The sequence below is a fragment of the Ochotona princeps genome, chromosome 4, assembly GCF_030435755.1.
Source record: "Ochotona princeps isolate mOchPri1 chromosome 4, mOchPri1.hap1, whole genome shotgun sequence".
NCBI lineage: Eukaryota > Metazoa > Chordata > Mammalia > Lagomorpha > Ochotonidae > Ochotona > Ochotona princeps.
Window position 1 is genome coordinate 3,582,575 of NC_080835.1, and position 22,149 is coordinate 3,604,723.

The following is a 22,149-nucleotide window of genomic DNA, read 5'->3' on the forward strand; positions in this document are numbered from 1 at the left end:
GGCAGGCACCCCAGAGAACCACGGGGTGGGGACAGGCACCCCAGAGAACCACGGGGTGGGGACAGGCACCCCAGAGAACCACGGGGTGGGGACAGGCACCCCAGAGAACCAGGGGACAGGCACCCCATGAGTGCTTGGCCAACTTCATTCTCTGAATTCTAACTGGATCTATTCACTCTGTTTACATGTGTAATTAAATGTTTTCTTTTTGAGATAACAACTTGGGAAAGCCTGGTGCCAACCTTAAATTGACATTGGTTCAATCAATCTATCGATCTTGTTCGGATTACCCTGATTTTAGTTGCATGTGTGCCTGTGTGTGTCTGTGTCTATGTGTGTCCCTGTGTGCCTGTGTTTGTGTGTCTGTGCGCGTTTAGGTCCATGCAGCTCTGTCACCTGGGGAGGCAGGCACTCCCACCACCACCGCCCAGACACTGAGCAGTTCGTCTCCACTCGCCCCTGCCCAAGGTCCCTCCTCTCCGCCTCTCCCTCCCTTGGCATCTGGCAACCACTCATCTCTTCTGGAGATCCGCACTATTCTGCTCAGAGCCGTCCCAGAGGTTCAAACCCGTGTCCGTGGTTTATTCTGGACAGTGCTGTGACCAGAAGAGTAAGCCTGGCCTGCAACCCCACATCTCATCTGCCTGTGCACCTGGGAGAGAAGCGGAGGATGGGCCAAGTGCTCGGCCACTGCCGCCCACAGGGAACAGGTGGAGAAGCACCTGGATCCTGATAGTTCTTCACTGTCCTGAGCCGATCCTTCGCATCAGCTCAGCTTGGCCCATTGTGGCCATTTGGGGAGTAAACCAGTGGATAAAAGATCTGTCTCTATCTCCTTCTCTCTGCAAATCTGACTTTCCAGCAAAAATAAATCTTAAAAAAATAAATAAATAACTTGCTATTTTTGTTACTGAGTGTATGAGCAGTTGGCAAAAAGTTGGTGGACAAAATGTGTTTTGGAAAAAATACACAGATTTTAAAACTTTTTGCATACCAACACACTTATTAATCTCATTCTCCCATCAACTCCCCACGCACTGAAGGACAGCTGAACTTTCCCACTTCAGAGCTATTGTGAGTAAAACTTCCGGGATCATAGAGCAAACACTCACTTTCAGGAGATGAAATGTCTCCATCTTTCCTTTCCCGTGTGAAGACAGAGGGTTCTGTGCCCAGCTCTCATGCCTGCACGTGGTCGCTGGTCTTCTCCCTGAAGGCCGTGGAACCTTCCAATGTCCATAAATAAATAAGACATACTCATTCATCTTCGGAAAGGTGGAGAGACGCGGAGAGCGATCCTCTGCCTGCTGGTTCACTCCCCAAATGCTGCAACAAGCAGGACTGTGTCAGGCCGAAGCCAGGAGCCAGAAGCCTCTTTGGATCTCCCATGCATTATGTGTGTTTCACCAAAATAATAAATTTTTTTTTTAATTTTGAAAAGTGAGTCAGCCGGGCCTTTCTGCATGGAAGATGCACTTGCCTGGAACTGCCAGCAGCCATGGATTTCTGCACCACCTGTCTCGGCCGTTGCTGGGTGTCCCACCTGCCTGGTATGCACTCCTGCCACCTTCACCCGGCCGCCCCTGCCCTGTGCCCCCAGCTCCCAGGACACAGCAGTGTCTGTCCTCACAGCGCTGCCTGAAAACCACCCACCTTACCCTCCTGTTCACATCCTTTCTTAAACAGTTATTCATTTGCATGACAGATGATGGAGGAGGGAGACATTAACCATCTGCTGGTTTACTCCCCAAAGTGACCACAATGGCCAGACCAAAGCCACATGCCTGGAGCACCCCCATCCAGGTCTCCCATGTGGGTGCAGGGCCCCAGGCGCTTGCGCCATCTTCCACTGCTTTCCCAGGTGCAGAGCAGGCAGCTGCATTGGAAGCTGAGCAACCGAGATTCAATCCGGCCCTCCGTCGCACCGGGACGCGGCCTAACTCACTGCGCCACATTGCGGGGCCCTTTCTGGGTTCCTTGTTTCTTTTTTTTTAACAGACACATTTTTTCTTTTTCTTTTTTTTTCTAAGATTTATTTATTTTTGTTGGAAAGGCAGATATACAAAGAGGAGGAGAGACACAGAGGAAGATCTTCTGTCCGATGATTCACTTCCCAAGTGGCCAAAATGACTGGAGCTGAGTCAATTCGAAGCCAGGAACCTCTTCAGGTCTCCCATGCGGGTGCAGGGTTCAAAGCCCTGGGCCATCCTCGACTGCTTTCCCATGCCACAAGCAGGGAGCTGGATGGAAAGTGGAGCTGCTGGGATTAGAGCCAGAGCCCATATGAGATCCCACCACATTCAAGGCGAGGACTTTAACTGCTACACTATCACGCCGGGCCCATGTTTTTTTCTTAATTGGAAAGTCAGATATACAGAGAGCAGGAAAGACAGAGAGGAAAATCTTCTGTCCAATTATTCACTCCCCAAGTTACTGCAACAGCCAGAGCTGAGCCAATCCGAAGCCAGGAGCCAGGAGCTCTTCTGGGTCCCTCATGCAGATGTAGGGGCCCAAGGCTTTGGGCCATCACTTTCCCAGGCCACAAGGAGGGAGCTGGATGGGAAGTGGAGCTGCTGGGATTAGAACTGGCACCCATATTGGATCCCAGCGTATGCAAGGTGAGGAATCTAGCTGCTAGGCTACCGCGCTGGGCCCAGTTCTTTGTTTCTTTATGCCCTGATCTCTCTGTGGTCATTTACCTTGTGTCTAAAGACTCTCCGTGGCCAGCTGCAGTGGCCACATGCCCTCCACATTCCTGTGGTCAAGCCCTGAGTCCTACAACTCCAAAACTGAAGTCTCTCCACCTGCTGAACCAGGCTTACCTGTGGGCTTCCTCTGATCAGCAGATGGCAGACCGGGTGGAAGAGTCCTGCGCTCTGAGGCCCAACCTCACCTGCTCTAGTCACACACAGAGGCAACCCTGGGCGGCCTCCTGGCGGGAAGCACTCAGCGTCCCTCCGCGGGGCTGGCCCCAGCCAAGCCAGAGAACCAGGAGGGAAGACGAAGGGCTTGACTTTAAGCCAGTAAACGTCACAGTGGTTTGTTTCCTAGCTAATTAACACAGTCATTCCTTTAGGCTTCTTTGGGTGGTGGGTGCATTAATCAGCTTTTCACAGCTATAATGAAATACCCAAGGTAGGCTGCTTACAGAGATGAGGGCTACTCAGCTCATAGCTCTGGAGGTTCAAAATTCAAGATGCGGCAGTGAGGAGCCGGAGCCATGGTGTATCAGGATAAACCTCCACTTGTGGCACTGGCATCCCACTTGGATGTCCGTTAGAGTCCTGGCTGCTCTGCTTCCCATCCAGCTTCCTGCTGATGTGCCTGGAAAAGCAGTGGCGAATGGCCCAAGTCCTTGGGACCCTGTACCCAGATGGGAGATCCAGAAGAAGCTCCTGGCTCCCAGCTTTGGTGCAGCTCAGCTCTGGACACTGCAACCATTTGGAGAGTGAACAAGTGGATCAGAGATCTGTTTCTCTCCTCTCTGTGTAATTCTGACTTTCAAATAAAAATTCAGTGGATCGTTTTTTAAAAATCTGGGCTTTGGACCCGGCGGCGTGGCCTAGTGGCTAAAGTTCTTTCCTTGAACGTGCACTGGGATCCCATATGGGCGCCGGTTCTAATCCCAACAGCTCCACTTCCCATCCAGCTCCCTGCTTGTGGCCTGGGAAAGCAGTCAAAGACGGCCCAAATGCTTGGGACCCTGCACCCACGTGGGAGACCCAGAGGAGCTCCTGGCTCCTGACTTTGGATTGGCACAGCACCAGCTGTTGTGGTCACTTGGGGAGTGAATCATCGGACAGAAAGTATTTCTCTCTATCTCTCCTCCTCTCTATACGTATATAACTTTGCAATACAAATAAATAAGTAAATAGATAGATAAATACAAAGATAACTTTAAGCTTTAAAAAAAAAGTCTGGGCCTGGTTTAGTATCCTAGTGGCTAAAGCCCTCGCTTTGCATGTGCCTGGATCCCATATGGGCGCTGGTTTGGTTCATATCCCGGCAGCTCCACTTCCCATCCAGCTCCCTGCTTGTGGCCTGGGAAAGCAGTTGAGGACGGCCCAAAGCCTTGGGACCCTGCACCCACATGGGAGATCCAAAGGAAGCTCCTGGCTTCTGTCTTCGTATCAGCTCCACTCCAACTGTTTCAGCCAGCTGGGGAGTGAACCAGCAGATGGAAGATCTTTCTCTCTCATCTCTATAAATCTGACTTTCCAATAAAAATAAATATATCATAAAAAAATCTACCAAGTTCGATTGGGTGGTTCTGTTGGTGAAGCCTGTACTGCTGGCACTCCACAGAGGGAGGAACTCACACAGGTGGGAAGAACTCGGAGACATCCTGGGGTCAGGCTCACCCACAGAGGGTCTGCAAGTCTGACGCTTCCACGGGCGTTCAGAACAGCCGCCTGCGCCTCAAGCCACACACCAGCATCTCCCAGCCGCAAGCTGACTACCGCCCAGTTTGGGCTCTCTCATGGGATTGCTGAACTCCGCGAGGAGCCCACTGGCAGAGCGGGACACGGTAGCACTGTCCTGCCCAGGTCTGGGTACAGGGCCCAGAGTCGGGGCGCGGCAGGAGTCCCCTGTGACTGCGCAGCCATGGCCCCGGTGGTTGGTAGGTGAGGAGAGTGAGCGTTTACTCTCTGTGTTTCTGGGTAAGACATGGAGGGGCTCAGCTGGGGGGGCTCCAAGGGAACCTGTTTGTACCAGCTCACATAAGCCAGCCTCAGAAAGATGGCATCGTTCTCTCCTGCTTTCTCCTGCGCTCCTTGAATCCACCTTCTCACAGCCTCTTTCAAACAAAACAAACAACAGCCAAAAACACCAGCTTCTCTCTCTCTCAATTGGAAAGTCAGATTTACACAGAGAAGGAGACATGAAGATCTTCCATCTGATGGTTCACTCTCCCAGCGGCCGCAATAGCTGGAGCTGAGCCTATCTCAAGCCAGGATCTTCTTCTAGGTCTCCCACACAGGTGCAGGGTCCCAAGGCTTTGGGCCGTGTTCGACTGCTTTTCCAGGCCACAAGCAGCGAGTTGAAGGGAAGTGGAGTAGCTGGGACACAAACTAGTACCCAATGGGATCCTGGTGCTTGCAAAGTAGGGATATAGCCATTGAGCCATTGTGCCTGCCCCTCTAGCAGCCTCCTGACCAACCTTGCCGCTCCTGGCCATGCAGGAAGCCCCTGACCAGTGACTCTGGGACGGGCCAGGGAGGGCGCTACTGGGCTCAGCTCTCTCCAACCCCTGCCATCAGAGCTGAGGTTCTGAGACTGGCCAGGGCATGGGTTGCACATCCACACCCCTGTCTATAGGACCGGGCCTGGGACACCGTCTCCCAGGACAGTGTTGTGGGGCAGTGGGAGTCGGGGGAGGAAGAAACACCACCAGCCCCAAGCTGGGTAGTCAGTACTGAGGCGGCCAGTCCCGCAGCCCAAGGTCCCAGCGACCTGTGTCAGGAATAGCAAGAGAAAGTGACTTCCAACTCCCGCAGTGGGAACTTTCCAGGTCTGTGGGAAGGCTCAATGGCCCTGAATTTGAAGTTCTGGGAGGCAGCAGGGGACCTCTGGGGCAGGGGCACAAGTCTGTTTTAGCTTCTCTCCTGAGTGTGGGGGGAGCAGGCTCAGTTCACAACCCCAGGGGGAAGGCTTGGAGCTGGGGGGAGGGGCACACAGGGACAGGAGCTGGGGGGGTGGGAGCAGCAGGTTTCTCTAAGCCAACATCAGCGCGCCACAGCATTAGGGCGGTGGGGGTGCTTGTTTGGGAGAATATGGGTCTCCCCTTATCCAGTGAACCCAGCATGGCCTAGTCCCCTCCCCAAGTCAGGTGGCGTCCCTTGCCTCCTGGGCACTCACAGGCTGACATGCCTAAAGTCTCCCAGGGCCCCTCCTCTGCCCTCAAGCCTGCAGTGACCTCCAGCACCCCAAGAGGCCATGCTTGTCTCCAGCATGACTGCCGCCTGTGCCCCCCTGCCACTCCCGGGGCTCCCAGTTCCTGCCCACGCCTGGGTTCTCTCTACTCTGCCCTCTGGTCCCAGACACCCTCCCAGCCCCTCTGCCTTTCTGAAGGCCACCCATGAAGATTCCATCCCAGCTCTGCCATGCCTGCGCTGTGTGGCCCAGGACAAGTCTCCTCGTGTTAGATGAAGTCATGATCCCTGTCCGCCTCCCCAGGGCCAGGCCAGCCCGGGGTGGGGCCAGATGGCCTGGGATCCAGGGCGGGGCTCCGATGAGAGACGCTGAGAACTGGGAAGGGAGGGGGAGAGCCGCCTTGCCTGCCGCAGGGGAATGCCAGTGGCTGCAGGGCTGGGTCAGCTCTCACTGATAGATCACCGTGAATCAGCAAACTCTGTGCCGGCAGACACAGAGATGAAGCCGACCCTGATGGGCGTGGTAGAAAGAAGGTTGGTGAGCCAGCTGGCCCCCAGGGGGAGGATGAGGGAGCCGCGGACACCTGGTCAGCGGGAGTGTGCGCAGAGGACACCCAAGGCTAGGAGGCCAGCTGTGGGGCTATCTAGACAGAGGAACTCAGAGAGGGGTCTAAGACTGAGAACAGCAGAGAATGTTCTGGAGCTTTCTGGAACTGACTCCGGAATTTCCCATAGGCCAGCAGCAGGCCAATTTGGGGGGACCTCAGCAGCAGGTGGTGACATCCATTCAGGAGGGAGGGGGGGCTGGAGGGAATCCCCACACACTGCTGCAGGCTCCTTGGAGCTGGGTTACCCAGATGCTTCATTGAAGGCCGTGCAGAGCTTCTGCCCTGCCCTCGCTCCCTGCCACCTGGCCCTGGGCAGCAGGTGTGACCGTGACCATGACACATACCACACGTGGTCCCTCCTGAGGACACCTGTGCACACTGCATCTAACTGTGCAAGGGGCCCTCCTGAGTATGTGTCCCCAGGATGGGATGTGTCTCACGCTGTGGCGGGTGGGGTGGCGCAGGACTTCCGGGGGACTCTGCAGCTCTCTGGGGACTCACTCCTCAGAATCTATGCCTGCCTAGGGACCACATCTGGGTCCCTGACACGCAGGAATGCCCTGCTCATATGACACCAAGCTGCTGGCCCCAGGTCTATCCCCTCACCCAGGGACAGCCAAGCCTCAGGTGTGCACCTCAGAGGCCAAGACTTGGATGGTGTCAGTTCCGTCGAGAGGGGGACGGAGACAGATGCCAATGCCTCAAGCAGCCCGGAGTGGACCTGAGCCAGCTGTGTCTCAGGCCCCTGCAGGATTGCAAATCCTAGTCCCCCCACGCATGGTCCTTTCCTAGAGTAGAGACAGCCCCACGCCGCGGATCGGGACGTAGACGGCGGTGTAGGGCCGCCCTGGGAGAGTGCAGTGAACACATAACTAGGTGCAGGGCCGGGCCCAGAGCAGTCGGAGTGGACCCTGTCCGGTCCCGGCCGGGTGGTGGCCCTGGGCTTGGGGTTTGTTGCCTGGCTGAGCCCCGGGAATGTGCTAGTCACACGCTGGAGCTTAGCAGCTAAAAGTCCTCGCCTTGCATGCACCGGGATCCCATAAGGCACCAGTTCTAATCCTGGAGGCCCTACTTCCCATCCAGCTCCCTGCTTGTGGCCTAGGAAAGCATTCGAGGCTGGCCCAAAGCCTTGGGACCCTGCACCCGCGTGGGAGACCTGGGGGAGGCTCCTGGCTCCTGGCTTCCGATTGGCTCAGCTCTAGCCATTGCAGCCACTTTGGGAGTAAACCATCAGATGGAAGATCTTCCTCTCTGTCTCTCCTCCTCTCTGTATATATACCTTTCCAATAAAAATAAATAAATCTTTTTAAAAAAAGATTTATTGTTGGAAGGTAGAGGCAGAGAGGAAGACAGAGCTCTTCTAGTCTCTGGTTCACTCCCCAAATGGCTGCAGCAGTCTGAAGCCAGGAGCTCCTTCCGGGTCTCCCACCTGGGTGCAGGGTCCCAAGGCTTTGGGCTGTCCTCCACTGCTTTCCCAGGTCACATGAACAATGAATTGGATGGGAAATGGAGCAGCCGGGACATGAACCGGTGCCCGTATGGGATGTTGGCATTGCAGGCGGTGGCTCAATCTGAACAGCACAGCGCCCGGCCTCCAAGGGTCCTCACTTTGGACTCCCAAACCAGAACCCGTCATTCTACAATGTGCCACGTGCCGCACTGCCCTCCTGAGGCTTCTGTGAGGCACACAGGCGCACAGGGCACCCGCCTCCACCTGCCGTGCCATCCCCACTCCTGCCACGTGCCGCACTGCTCTCCTGAGGCTTCTGCCTTAAGCAGGCTTCTCCCTCATCATTCCCGCAGCTTGCCTTCCTCCCGTCCCGGTTGCCTCCACCAGCTTGAGCCGGTGCTGCATGTCCTTCCCATAGGGCTGGGTCCAGGGGACCCTGGCGGGACACGCAGGCCAGAACGGGCAGAGCCTTGGTGACGTGGACAGCCTGCCCCACTCCCCAGACCTGGCTGCCCCGGAGCACAGAGGGCGGGGCCTGCAGTGGAGTGGGTGTTGGGGGGACTCCGGGTGGGAAGCAGTTTCCAGTCCTGCGCCCTGTGGGAGCCCCCAGCTGCCAGGAGGGGGCGTAAGGGAGGGAGTGCCAGAGCTCTGCTCTCAGCCCAGCTGGAGGAACATCTGCCCAAGCTTGGCGAGCTTGCAGGCAGGCGCGGGGAGGAAAGGGCGGGGTCCCTCCCTTCCTTTATGCTAAAGCATCCCACCTGGGGCAGGTGAGGGGAGGGGAGCTCCCCTGGCATCCTGCTGTAGACCTGTCCCTGCAGACGGCTGGGCTGTGCCGCTATTTTGACCCACAGGCCCTGTGGCGAGCCTGCAGCCTCCTCGGTGAGCCAGGTCCACAGGCCGGGCGCCTGCCTCCGGATATCCCCCAGCTCCTCCCTGTAGACATGGGCGCCATCGTCGCAAAGCACAGAAATGGCCTACCATGGAACACACACACACGGTCATCCTGGTGTCTGATTCCTGAAGGTTCCAGCACCCCTAAGGAGAAAGGCCACCTTCATGTGCAGGCACACTCGCTGGCAACCGGAGGGTCTACCCATGTGGATGTGCCGCGTGGAGGAATCCTAAGACATGGGTGCTTGTGCCCAGGGCTTCAAGCATGCATGGGACATGTTTCACTTCCTGTCAGCGCGAGTGTCGGCGCTTGGCTGTTGTTCCAAGGTGCCTCTGTGGACGGGTGGCTGCATGCTCGGCCTGTTTCTGCCTCTCCACTGGAGTGGACATAGCACGCTCCACTCCCTCACGCACAGGATGGCATCATGGCATCGGACGCTACAGCCTTCCAGGGGCTGCCCAGCTTGATCCAGAGCGTCCCCAGCCTTTGGTAAGCCCCCCAGGTGTGCAGTCCCCACAGCCTCCCCAGCACTTGTTGCTGTCTTCTGTGGCAGCTGTCCTGGTGACTCTGGCCCTGCGGCTCTCTGAGTGCCCAGCCCTCAGTTCAGCTCTCCCATGGGCGTGGTCACAGCCAAGCGCCGACACTGTGGAAAAGCCATGCGCAGAGTTACAAATGTGTTTTTGCACCTCTGAATTCTGTTTTTCCTCTCTCTCAAGACACAGAGATGGGTCAGTAACTAGTTAATCCTCTGCCAGTAACCACCAACATTTCATAAGGGCCCCAGTTCTAATCCCGGCAGCTCCACTTCCCATCCAGCTCCCTGTTTGTGGCCTGGGAAAGCAGTCGAGGGTGGCCCAAAGCCTTGGGACCCTGCACCCACATGGGAGACCTGAGAGAAACTCCTGGCTTCTGACTTTGGATTGGCTCAGCTTCGGCTGCTGCAGCCACTTGGGAAGTAAACCAATCCATGGAAGATCTTTCTGTCTCTCCTTCTCTCTGTATATCTGACTTTCTAACAAATACAAATAAATCATTAAAAAAGAGAGAGAGAGAGAGAGAAGTAGCAGCCAAGAGACAGAGAGAGAGCTGCCTTCCTCCCAGGCACCCCCATATACCCACCCCAGCTGGGACAGGGCCAGGCCTCCCCTGACCCTGTCAGGCTCCAACTATCTCAGGTGTCAGCCGTGCGCTGGGCGTGATGCAGGCTGCAGCTCCCGCCTGCATAGCCAGTGACCTGCTTCCTGGCTCGCTCTTGCCGCCAGCAGCCTCTGATCTCCCCTCATCACACCTGTGGGGTCCTGGCAAGCAGCCCTGCCTCAGGCCGCTCTGTGGGGCCACAGGCACATCTCCCACCGAGGCACCCAGGAAGCAGGGAGGCACAGCTGGAGTTTCTGGTCCCCCTCCCCCCTCCAGAGGCTGCTGACCTCTGCCCTCCCTCCTACGCTTCCCTGCCCCCACCGCCTCCCCACCACCCCCTGCCCCAGGGCCTTTTTCATCCAATAGGCCCTGTAGGCGTTGGATCACTTCAAGTTCATGGCTGAACCAGGGCACAGGTTAAACACAGATGCTGATACCTGGAGCCTTGCCTCCTCCAGGAAGCCCTCCCCCAAGCCTGCATGGGGTCCCCAGCACATGGAGCCTGTCCAGTGGCCATGGTCCAAGCTAGATGTTCCCCAAGAGCGGTGGGCTCAGGGCGGGTGGCAAGATGGGACCAGGTGCCTGCTGTGCAGGGCTGCCTCGCAGTGGGCCCCAGGGCTGGTTGAATGGTGGCAGCGCATGGCCGGGAGGCAGAGCTACCAGCTCAAGTGGCAGGTGTCAGGACAGATCTGGTTCCTGTAGACAAAGGCCAGTGTTGAGGGGGCGGGGGGAGGGGACAGGTAAATAAATCATGAGGGGCCTGGCTGGCCAGGGGCAGGGCGGCTGGCCTCATTCGGGGAGCCAAGGAGCTGGGCACAGAGTGGCCCGGAGACAGGGCACCGGGAACACAGGCCACCAGGCCCACCTCCTGGAGAAGCCAGAGGCTAGAGGTGGGCATGCCCAGGTGGGAAAGCCTAGCAGCAGCAGGGAGGTGGGCACCCTGGCATTGCCTGTCCAGACCCCTGGAGGGGGTGGCAGGCACAGCTGGGGGGTGGGAGAGGACCCCAGGGTGGAGGAGGAGACGGGAACGAGGGCGCCCGAGAGGGCAGGAAGAGCAGGCCGCTGGGGAGGGCAAGTGTGCAGGACCCCGGCGTCAGGGAGCCAGAGTGTGGACGCTGCGGTGAGAAGCAGCCAGGGCTCCACATGGCAGGTATGCAGACTAGCAAGTGGCAGCATGCAGCAAGGCAAGGATTCAGGACAGGGGGTTGTACCTGGCCAGCAGGCTGCGTGAGGGCTAGAGGGAGGCCCCAGGACAGGAGCCTCAAGGACCCCGATACTGGAGGTGTGGGAGGAACTGCACCCAACCTGCCCTCTACACTGCCCTCCCACAGGACCAGGAGGCCCAAGGCAGAGGTGCCAGGCCCATCCCCATGGCCCTGCCTCACGGCCCAGCAGATGGTGGCCCCCCTCCAGAGGACCCCAGCCCTTCTGAGGGAACCTCGGGGCCTAGCCAGGCCGCAGCCAGCCCAGCAGCCAGCAGGCGACGGGTACTGCTTCGGGAGCTGGAGGCGCAGGTGCAGGCGGCCTACGGGCAGGTAACAGGGCCAGGCTGTAGGGCGGGCCCAGGGAGGGGACAGCTCATGGTCCGAGGGCCGGTAGCCATGTCCCCCTCAGCTCCAGGGCGCCTTGGGCCCCAAGCGGCCCCCCTCACGCCAGAAATGCTAAAAGATAATCCCGGATTAGGACCTGGGGCCCCCCTGCCCGCCCACCCGCCCACAAAACCCTGGGAAAATCCCCAGGGCTGCTCGCTGGGAGTGGCTGGGGGCTGCCAGCGTACACAGCCTCTGCACCGTGGGGCTCCACGCCAGGCATGGTGCAGGGGCCCATGGGGAACTGTGCCAAGTGGCCCCGGCGCCGAGGGTCTAAGGTAGGGGGACTGTGGGGCGGGCACAGGGCCAGGCTAGGGTGGGAGCAGGATGGGGCCACAAGCTCAAGGGGTTGCTTGTCCACCGCCCTGGAGGGAGGGTTTGTTTCAATTTTCCTGAACGTTCCCACCTCAAATTCCCACCGGTCATGGTTCATGCAGAACCCGGGTCTCCCCGGCTGGCTGGAAGAGGGACCCTGGCCACCTGCCATCCTCCCCGCCCAACAGCAGCCAGACTTACCATCTACCATGCTGATGGCCTGGGTGACCTTGGCCCAGTCCCTCCCCTTCTCTGGGCCTTGGTTTTCCCAGGAACAGAAAGAGACTTCTATTCTAACTGTTCATGGGTGAGGGGTCTCTTGCCCACCAATGCCTGCTGGGCTCTGAAGAACAGGGCAGCTGCCGAGAAGCGCGAGGTAGGGGCTGCGCCTGCTCATGGCCCACTCTGCCGCAGGACCGCCGGCAGTGGTCCAGCCTCCCACCAGGGAGCTCCCGGTCTTGGCATGGTCCTGGCCCCGGCTCCAGCCTCAGCCCCAGCCCCGAGGAGCCAGGGAGCATCCAGGGCTACTCAGTGCTTGGCAATCTGGTGGGGCCAGCCTGCATCTTCCTGCGGCCCAGCATTGCCGCCACCCAGCTCGTATGTACGGCCACAGCCGCCAGCCCTGGGCTCTGCCCCTCCTTGGCCAGGAGGCAGAGGCTAGAAGTTGGACCCACCAGCAGACACACGGACCCCGGGGCTGGGGGCGTGGGGTCCAAGTCAAGAAGGGACCCGGGGTCAGAGACAGTCCCAGAGGGGAGGTGTGGGGCACCAAGAGAGGGGCCTGACCCCCCAATCCACCTGCTGTAAAGGGAGCTCTAGGGATGGAGGCCTAGAGGCTGGGTGGTGGCCAGGTGTGAGCAGGCCCAGATAGATCATATTTAGGGTGGGGGTCCCCCAAGGCACAAGGAGGAAGAGGACACTAAGTGGGGCACCTGTGTGCTCCAGGCAGCCCCTAACCCTTCTGCATCCCTCAGGACCGGGAGCTGCGGCCCGAGGAGATCGAAGGTAAAGAAGGGGCAAGGGTACAGGCCGGGGCTGGGGGTGGGCAGGGGCTAGAGGACACAGCAAAGAGGGATCAGCAGAAACTGCCCCCTCCCAATAACCATCCAGCTGGCAGTGCCTCAGCCTCGTTCATGGGCTCCCCTCCCCCACTTCCGGACACTCCCTCAATGGCTGGCCCACTCAGACAGATGTGCCCCCTGCCCTCTGGGCACAGCCAACAGCTGCAAGCACAGAGGGTGCCAGCCCCTCAAGGCAGTGCCCAAGCAGGCTGGAGGGCTGCCAGGAGCAGGTGACAGAACCGGAAAGGAGAATATTCTAGAGCATGGGTTTCCATGAGGTCAGGGACTTGCTTTCTTTCCTTCCTTTCCTTTGCTTAATCCTTAGTACCAGAACTCAACTCACTGCAAATGCACCTCCAATAGTTTGCTGCAAGAAGAAATAAAATCACAGCACGTGCAAAGGCCCTGAGGCGTCCAAGAAGGGGAAGGAATAGCGAGACTGAGGAGAAGGGTGGGCTGAACCAGGCCAGGATTGGGGCCAGGGGTGGGAGGAGGGCAGTAGGCAGGGACTGACCCCACCCTGCTCCGTAGAGCTGCAGGTCGCCTTCCAGGAGTTTGACCGGGACCGGGATGGCTATATAGGTTACCGGGAGCTGGGTGCCTGCATGAGGACACTGGGTTACATGCCCACCGAGATGGAACTCATTGAGATCTCTCAGCAGATCAGTAGGTGTCCCATCCCCGCCCATCCCCGCCCATCCCAGCCCCGCCCATCCCAGCCCCGCCCATCCCCAGCCCCGCCCAGCCAAGCCCCGCCCATCCCCAGCCCAGCCCTGCCCCAGCCCAGCCCAGCCCAGCCCCACCCAGCCCAGCCCCGCCCAGCCCAGCCCTGCCCCAGCCCCGCCCAGCCAAGCCCCGCCCTGCCCAGCCCAGCCCAGGGAGGGGGGGTAGTCTAGACCCAGAGCCCTGGACTCCCTGGTATAAGCGGCTTGTTGACCACCATCCACGGAGCGGGTGAGGTTTCTTCCAGCAGCCCCTGGCCACATCCCATCAGGCAGTGGGCCTGGCCACATCAGCACGTGGGTGTAGAGGGACAGGAACTGCTGGCCGAGAGGGGTCTCTGATGGGCGTGACCCCCAGGTGGCGGGAAGGTAGACTTTGAAGATTTTGTGGAGCTGATGGGCCCCAAGCTGCTGGCAGAGACAGCCGACATGATCGGGGTCAGGGAGCTAAGGGACGCCTTCAGGGAGGTACGGCAGGACTGGGGGCGGGACAGGGCTGCAGGGGAGGGCCCGGTAGGGAGGGCTGAGTGAGGGGATGGCTGGGACCCCACTCCCACGGCCGACCGCGGCCACCACCACAGTTCGACACCAACCGGGACGGCTGCATCAGTGTGGGCGAGCTCCGGGCAGCACTGAAGGCCTTGCTGGGGACGCGGCTCAGCCAGCGGGAAGTGGACGAGATCTTGCAGGACATGGACCTCAATGGGGACGGCCTGGTGGACTTCGAAGGTACAGCCAGGACTGGGGCTGGGGAAGGAGGTCAACACAGCCCAGAAACACCAGAAAAAAAGGGCCCATGACTGTTCCCATCCATGGGAAAGAGGATCAGGTCCCAGGAAAGCTTAGGTCTTAGCAAAAAGTCACACAAGGAGAGGAAACCAAGGAAAAGTAGTATATAGAAATGGATTCCCCAAAGTCAACTTTAAATTGCACCTTGAGCATCCTAGCAGCCCAAGCAAAGAAAGAAACAAGTTCCCGTACTACTATTCTTACTATTGCCCATGACAGAAAGCCCTGGTCTCCCAGCTCTGCCAGACCCAGAGCACCCCAGTGACCCTCCCCTCAACCACATCCCTGCCCACCTGAGGCTGGTGAACGGGCCTATGATCGCTGATGGAAGAGACCCCCCACCTTGGCTTTGTCCTGGCAGAGTTTGTGCGAATGATGTCTCGCTGAGCTGACGCCCGTGGCTGGAGGCAGCAGACAGGACCAGCAGCGCAGCCCATAGGTGCCTTCCTTGGAGTCTCTGGTCTCCAGTCCCACCCGTAGGCACCACCCTTGCCTCTCTGGTGGACAATAAAATATTTCCAGGTCTGGAGAGCTGGCTTTTGTCTTTGAGGTCCCCAAGAGCTGTGTCCAGTGCTTTGGGTAGATGGAGACTCTCTTCCTCTCTTGACCCTGGGCCTGGCCCAGAGTAAGCCCCGCTGCCCAACCTCTCCCAGGGCCCAGAGATACAGGGCCTGCCCTGCCTCTGCCCCACTCTCCTCCTGCAGTGACCCCTGGCCCCCCATGGGCTGAGGGGTGTCACATGCAAGAAGTGCCGTGGCCAGACAAGGGTTGTTCTCAAGCTTGCTCCAATAGACTCTGGCCATGACCTTGGCAAGGGAGCTGCTGGGAGCTCAACTGGAGGCCCTGGCTGAGATAGTTGGGGTCTCCAAGGTTGGCCCCGCAGGAGACCCCACAGCTTTTGAGCCAATGTTCTAACTCCTTCCAGGAGTGCCAGCAGGGAGCTGGACAATTTTGCCCAACACAAAGTCCTTCAGTGGGTCGAGACCAGCCGAGGCCAGCCAGGGCAGGACTGCCTCCACTCTGAATCAGAGTTTGCCTGCTGGGTCTACTCACTGCCCTTTCTCTATTTTAAAATACTGGCTTATGCGAGAGGCAGAGTGACAGAATGAGAGAGAGAAGGTGAAAGTTCCCAATTACTGGCTCAGTCCCAAAATGGCCAAACAGCCAGGGCCAGGCCAGGTCGAAGCCAAGAGCCCAGCACTCCCTCCAGGTCTCCCATGTGGGCAGCAGCAGCCCAAGCACTTGACCTTGGGTGCTGCCCTGGGGTGTGTCGGCAGGGAGCTGGATGGGAAACAGAGCATCCCTCCCCTCGCACCTTCTGGCACCTGCCTCCGGAGGACCCCCCCACCCTGGCTCCTGCTCCCAAGCCTGCCTCAGGCCCGGCTCACAGCCTGGGGCATCGGGAGGGGCCATGTCCCAGTCCGTCCCCACTGCTGGCACGGAGCAGCTCAGCCTAGATGCACCCAGTTAGCAGAAATCTCCCGCTCCCCTAGCCAGGACGTTCCTCCCATCACCACTCCGGTTACCCCAGCCCCTCTGCCCCACATAGGAGGTTCCAGAGCACCAAGGATGGCCTAAAGTCATGCACCATTGACCGAAAGCAGGCAGGACTTGCACCCAGGCCCAGGTGGCAGGCAGGGTGGGTGCCTCACTCCCAGGGTGAGTCGGCCTGGGTCTCAGCCTCTTCCAGCCACGGTGCGGGAGGAGCCCCAGGCCCCGTTTCCCCTGCTCCAGGTCTGGTCCTCACAGCAGCACTGCCGCCCACACATGCCTCTGCATGACCTGGGCCTAGCTGCAAGGTGCCCAGGGCTGGCTGCAGCCGCCTCAGCAGCACTCGCCTGGCAGATTCCAATTAATCCTTAATCCTCAATTAGGCGCGTGCTCCTGCCAAGCCGAGTCTCCCCAGGGAGCCCTGCCCCCACCACGGATGGCGCAGATGGCACCACCACCCGAGACAATGGCCGTGCCTCCAGCAGGGGCTGGGTGGGGAGATGGACGGAAGCCAGGGAAGATGGAAGCCTTGGCCACGTCCACCCCGCTGCACCCCCTTAAAGCCCAGGCTGGCGAGCCATGTGGTGGGGAAAGCCAGAGTGGGGCACTAATGGGAAGATTTTAATCAGCTGCAGAACACACACACACACCCAGTCTCAAAGTCTTAACCGAAGAACAACTGGAAAGAGCAGGGCCAGGATGACCCAGGAGCCCCCCTAAAGGAAGCACTGTCGCTGGCCCAACAGTACCAGCCAGCTCTGGCAAGAGTGGGCTGAGCCGTGACAACTCACGGCGTTCCAAGCTTGTCATCTGAAAGACCAGGAGCATAACTTGCACGGCCACAACACGGCCCCGACCTTAGTGCAACCCGACGGACGTGACTCACACACAGCCTGGCCACCGCATCCTCTCACTTCACAACAGCTTCAGGCTTCTGCAGCCATGCTGGGGGCTGCCCAAGGAATGTCCCCGAGGGGCACAGCCAGCGTCTCCAGAAAGTAGCACCCACAAATTATCTGTGGAGACCAGTCGGACTGGCAGACACTCACTGAGCTCTCGCAATCGCCTCCCTTTCCACGCAGCGCCCCCCCCCCACACACACACCTTGCCATTGTCGGCCTAGCCGTGGCCGCTTCCGGCAGGAGCCCTGCTGAGTGTCCCCAGGTCTGGGAGACCCACATCGAGGCTGGCTGTGGCTACTGCATGGGGATGACAATAGCTTCCGTACTCCTAACAGATACAGTGAGGTATGGATGCATGTGCAAACCTGTGGCTGCACCTACTAAGCACACTTACATTTAAAACATTTATTTGTGGACCTGAGGCAGTGACTGAGAGAGCGAGCGCAGCCGTGGCACAGCGAGGAAAGTCGCTGCCTGTACTGAAAGGCCAGCAGATCAAAGATTCCCCCTCTCTCTCTTTGTAACGCTGTTTTTCAAATCAATAAGCAAAATAGGACCCAATGCAATGGCTTAGTGGCTAAATCCTCACCTTGTAGGACCTGGAAGAAGCTTCTGGCTCTTGGCTTTGGATCAACTCAGCTCTGGCTTTCACAGCCACGTGGGGAGTGAACCAGCAGATGAAGATCTGTCTCTCCTTCTCTTTGTAAACTTGCCTTCCCAAGAAAAATCAATTTTTAAAGGGGCACTTGGAGCTGGTGCAATAACCTAGTGGCTAAATCTTTCCCGTGCATGTACCAGGATCATATAGGCACCAGTTCTAATCCTGGCAGCCCCGCTTCCCATCCAGCTCCCTGCTTGTGGCCTGGGAAAGCAGTCGAGGACGGCCCAAAGCTTTGGGACCCTGCACCCGTGTGGGAGACCTGGAAGAGGTTCCTGGTTCCCGGCATCGGATCCGCGCACACCGGCCCGTTGTGGCTCACTTGGGGAGTGAAACATCGGATGGAAGATCTTCCTCTCTGTCTCTCCTCCTCTCTGTATATCCGGCTTTCCAATAATAATAAATCTTTAAAAAAAACCAAATAAATAACAACATAAATCTTTGAGATAAGAGAGAAGTCTACTTTACATTTGTGGGTTCACCCACATCCCACGTGGTCTGAAGAGATCCAGGACAGCACCAGGTCTTGAAGAAGCCACAAACACCTCCACAGTTACAGTACCAGGACCCCCACTCACAGCATTGACCATGACTTCCCGCACTGCAGGTGCTGGCCAGCGGTGGGCGTGGTCAGCTCTGGGATCTAGCTGCTCTGACAAGTGTGTGTAGGGATCTCTGGGTAGCAAGTCCATTCATTTTTCACCTTTTATTAGGAGATGTTTCAAACACATAGTTGAAAGGATTGTATAGAAATATAGGGTTAGGGCCCACCATGGTAGCCTAGTGGCTAAAGTCCTCACCTTGAACACTCCAGGATCCCATATGGACGCCGGTTCAAATCCCGGTGGCCCCACTTCCCATCCAGCTCCCTGCTTGTGGCCTGGGAAAGCAGTCAAGGCTGGCCCAAAGCCTTGGGACCCTGCACCCGCATGGGAGACCTGGAAGAGGTTCCTGACTCCTGTCTTTGGATCAGCTCAGCTCCAGCTGTTGCAGCCACGTGGGGAGTGAATCATTAGACAGAAGATCTTCCTCTCTGTCTCTCCTCTCTGTATATCTGACTTTCCAATAAAAATTTTTTAAAAAAGAAAGAAATATAAGATTGGCCACTAAAAAAAAAGACTTTTTGTCGTGGTTGGCTTTGTAGCATAGCAGGTGAGGCTGCTGCTTACAAGCCAGCATCCCATGTAGGTGTCAGTTCGAGGCCCGGCTGCTCCACTTTCAATCCAGCTCCCTGCTGATGGCCTGGGAAAGCAGTGGAGGACGGCCCAAAGCCTTGGGCCTTTGTACGCATGTGGGAGACCTGGCTTTGGACAGGCCCTGCTCTGGCTTAGCCTCCAACTGGGGAGTGAACCAGTGGATGAAAGGTTTTCTCTTTCAGTAATTCCGACTTTCAGGTAAAATAAATATTTTAAAAGTACTTATTCATTCATTTGTTTATTCACTGAAACGCAAAGTGACAGAGAAACCTTCCATCTACTGATTAACCTGCTGTACCTCAATGCTGTCCCCAAACCCCACTTTTATTTTCTGATTTTGAGGCTGCAATGCTGAAAGGTTCCAAGATCCAGGTAGAGGGCGCCCCTGACACATCCAGTGCCCATCGCCTCCAAGGCAGAGTCCTCCCCACAACAGGCCCCAGTGAGTCCCCCTTCCCAAGCTCACGGTTCCCAGGAGTGCATCCAACACGGCTCCGGGCAGGGTCCGGACCCGCAGGCCCCCGTCGCCAGCACGCCCAGCTCGGGGCAGGTAGGAACTGGACACGTCCTAGCACAGCCTCGGGTGCTGGGGCTGGGAAGCGAGGAAATCACCCTGGAAAGGGCCACTCCCTGCTTTTCCCTTTCATTTAGTTTTCAAAACATGCGTTGCCTTAAAGGAAAAGCAAGCAGACAGCAGCCAAGACTGACCAAGGAGTTTCATGCCTAGCTGAAGTTGGGCTCACGCCCAAGGCAGGATTAACTGAGCAGCTTTCCATGCCGGCTCCAGAAAAGAAGTGCGCGGCTCGCCTCCTGACGTGCCCACCGGACAGGGACCCTCCGGTCTGAGCTCCCACTGAGGGTACCTGACCTAGCCGGTTAAGGAGACCAAACCCTGGGGCCGGCACGGTGGCAGCCTGGCTGAGAGGCCGGGGCGCACGGCTCTGGGGGGGCAGGTGGAGGGGCTCGCCGAGGTCGCCCCGCGCACCTCGCGTCCTCCTGAGAAAGGCCGGCGTGGGCGAGGAACCCGTTACCATAGAAACCCACGCCGAGGGTGCGTGCGCGTGCGCAGGCCTCGTGCGGCGCCGATGACAGGTGACGTCAGAGCGCACGGGGTGGAGCGCGGGGCTCGGAACGTCAAAGCGCTGCGTCCGTCCGTGGGCGCCCGGCGCGGAGCAGCGGCGCGCGGGGCGGCCTGAGGCGCCGGCTGAGGAGCGGACGCGGCGCCCCGACTGCGAAGACCCTTCCCGGCGCGCAGTCCGCGGCCGGCCCGGCCCAGGTCCGCCTCTCGGGCTTTGGGGCTAATCGGAGGGAGAGCGCGCCGGCCTCGGGCCGCGAACTTGCCAATTGCGGAAGGGAGGCGGCCACCGCCCAATCGGGAGCAGACAGGTGCGAGGTCCGGAAGACGGCGGCCAATCGGCAGGCGTTGCGGCTCGAGTGACGTCTCGGCGCGCCAATCGGGAGTGGCCGAGCATCCGTGCCCGCCGCCCTTCCGGCCCCCCGGCTCTATTTACCAGGGGCGTGCGGTCCGCTTTCGAGTGCCCGGCGGGAGGCCCGGGAGCCGACCCCCGAGGAGCGGCCGGCGGCCGCCGCACCCAGGCCCCGGGCATGTCCTACAAGCCCATCGCCCCCGCCCCCAGCAGCACCCCGGGCTCCAGTACGCCCGGGCCCGGCACCCCGGTGCCCACAGGTGAGGACCCGGCTGCGTCCCTGCGCGGCGGGGATGGGAAGGGGCCCGAGCCCCGTCGCTCACTCGCGCAGGGGGCGTGCACGGAGCGCCTCAGGTTGGTCAGCGCGGGGCGAGGCCGCAGGGAGGCGGCGTCCCCGGTTCCGCGCTGACCTCTCCCTCCACGCCTGCTTGCAGCCGGAAGTGTCCCGTCGCCGTCGGGCTCTGTGCCAGGAGCTGCTGCCCCTTTCCGACCCCTGTTCAACGACTTTGGACCTCCCTCCATGGGCTACGTGCAGGTGGGTGGTCAGGGGGCTTGGGGAACCCCCTACATGGGCTACGTGCAGGTGGGTGGTCAGGTGGCTTGGGGAACCCCTCCATGGGCTACATGCAAGAGGGTGGTCAGGTGGCTTGGGGAACCCCCTCCATGGGCTACGTGCAGGTGGGTGGTCAGGGGGCTTGGGGAACCCCCTCCATGGGCTACGTGCAGGTGGGTGAACCCCTCAGTAGTCCCCCTGTACTTCCTGCCCTGGGGTCACTTTGGTTTCTGGGATGGTGGATTGATTGATTTTTGGTTGCCATCCCCTGGTTCGCTGCCCGTATTGCCCAGCATGGCCAGCTTTGGGCTGGGGGAACTATGTTCAAGTCCCTCCACCTGGAGGAGGGGTTGGGCAGGGAGCCAGCTACTTGAGAGCCCGCTGTCCCTTGGGGTGTGCATGGGTCCGAAGCAGGAATCGAACCCAGGCAGTCTGATACAGGGCAGTTGGGCATCTGAACCGGTAGCCTGCCAGGTCAAAATACCCACCTTCTCCACCGCACCCCACTTTCTCCTTGGATGTAGGCCATGAAGCCCCCCGGTGCCCAGGGCTCCCAGAGCACTTACACAGACCTGCTGTCGGTCATTGAGGAGATGGGAAAGGAGATCCGACCCACCTACGCAGGCAGCAAGAGCGCCATGGAGCGGCTGAAGCGGGGTGAGTCGCTCGGGACCAGTGGCCAAGCCGCAAAACTCCTCTGGCCCTCTCCGAGGAGGGTGGGCGTGGGTGTTTGGGTGCTGCTGATGCGCTGCCTGCCGTCCCTCAGGCATCATCCATGCCCGGGCCCTGGTCAGAGAATGCCTGGCCGAGACAGAGCGGAACGCCCGCACGTAACCGGAGCACCTCCTCGGCCTCTTGCACACAGCACCTGCCCTTCCAGGCCTCAGCCCCAAGTCGCACGTCCTGTCCTGGGGTGGGGAGCCCGGAAACCAGGGGGCGGCCCTGGCCGCAGCCCACAGCACTCACCGGGCCCCCTTCCCCACGGAGCGGGAAGTGAGGTCACCATGTTCCCTTGCCCAGGTGACCTACCCACAGTGTTGATTCTCACCCGCCGGCCCCTCTCCCACCCCAGCTTTTCTCCTGCTCCGTCCGGGGCCTGGGCCGGGGCTCAGCAGGCTGGCACCTGCCTGCCTTGCCTCCTGGGCCACAGCTCCCCCTTTTGTTCGTGTGTCTTTTGCTAAATATTCCCCTTTTTATATCAATAAAAGATGATTTGCAGTTGTTCTCCGTGTTCTCCCAGCCTTCCTGGGTCGGGTTTTTCTAAGCCTCGAGGGGGGCAGGGGAGGTAAGGCAGCTGGACTTCGGGGTCTGCTGGCCTGTGTGGCGGCATCCTGCTGTCCCAGCACTGGGAGGGAAGGAGCTGACCCAGCCGGGGGTGGCCAGGCGCCCGCTGACCTTGACGGGCCACCGCCAGGGGGCAGCGCCGGCCTGGGATCCGCTACCGCCGGAGGCACCGACCAGCAGAATCCGGTGGACCTCTCCAGGC

At 59.2% G+C, this 22,149-nt stretch overlaps 2 protein-coding genes across 5 annotated transcripts; both read left to right on the forward strand.

The window, feature by feature from the left end:
- Positions 1–11,330: 11,330 nt before the first annotated feature.
- Positions 11,331–14,825, forward strand: LOC101527685 (calcium-binding protein 2). Of its 3 annotated transcripts, none has more exons than XM_004598216.2 (6): positions 11,331–11,495; positions 12,839–12,869; positions 13,457–13,591; positions 14,006–14,115; positions 14,229–14,376; positions 14,798–14,823. In XM_004598216.2, the coding sequence occupies exons 1-6, from the start codon at positions 11,331–11,333 to the stop codon at positions 14,821–14,823; spliced, it is 615 nt and encodes a 204-aa protein (XP_004598273.1). The 3 variants fall into 3 exon arrangements, with proteins under 3 accessions (XP_004598273.1, XP_004598274.1, XP_058518719.1); XM_004598217.2 differs by lacking the exon at positions 11,331–11,495 and adding an exon at positions 11,758–11,827 and having other exon boundaries at positions 14,798–14,825; XM_058662736.1 differs by lacking the exon at positions 11,331–11,495 and adding an exon at positions 11,771–11,827 and having other exon boundaries at positions 13,457–13,597.
- A 4,975-nt stretch (positions 14,826–19,800) lies between these two features.
- CDK2AP2 (cyclin dependent kinase 2 associated protein 2) lies at positions 19,801–21,886 on the forward strand. Of its 2 annotated transcripts, XM_058662374.1 has the most exons (4): positions 19,801–20,370; positions 20,545–20,645; positions 21,188–21,320; positions 21,430–21,886. In XM_058662374.1, the coding sequence occupies exons 1-4, from the start codon at positions 20,289–20,291 to the stop codon at positions 21,495–21,497; spliced, it is 384 nt and encodes a 127-aa protein (XP_058518357.1). In that variant the 5' UTR covers positions 19,801–20,288; the 3' UTR covers positions 21,498–21,886. The 2 variants fall into 2 exon arrangements, with proteins under 2 accessions (XP_058518357.1, XP_004598272.1); XM_004598215.2 differs by lacking the exons at positions 19,801–20,370; positions 20,545–20,645 and adding an exon at positions 20,814–20,836.
- Positions 21,887–22,149: the final 263 nt, after the last annotated feature.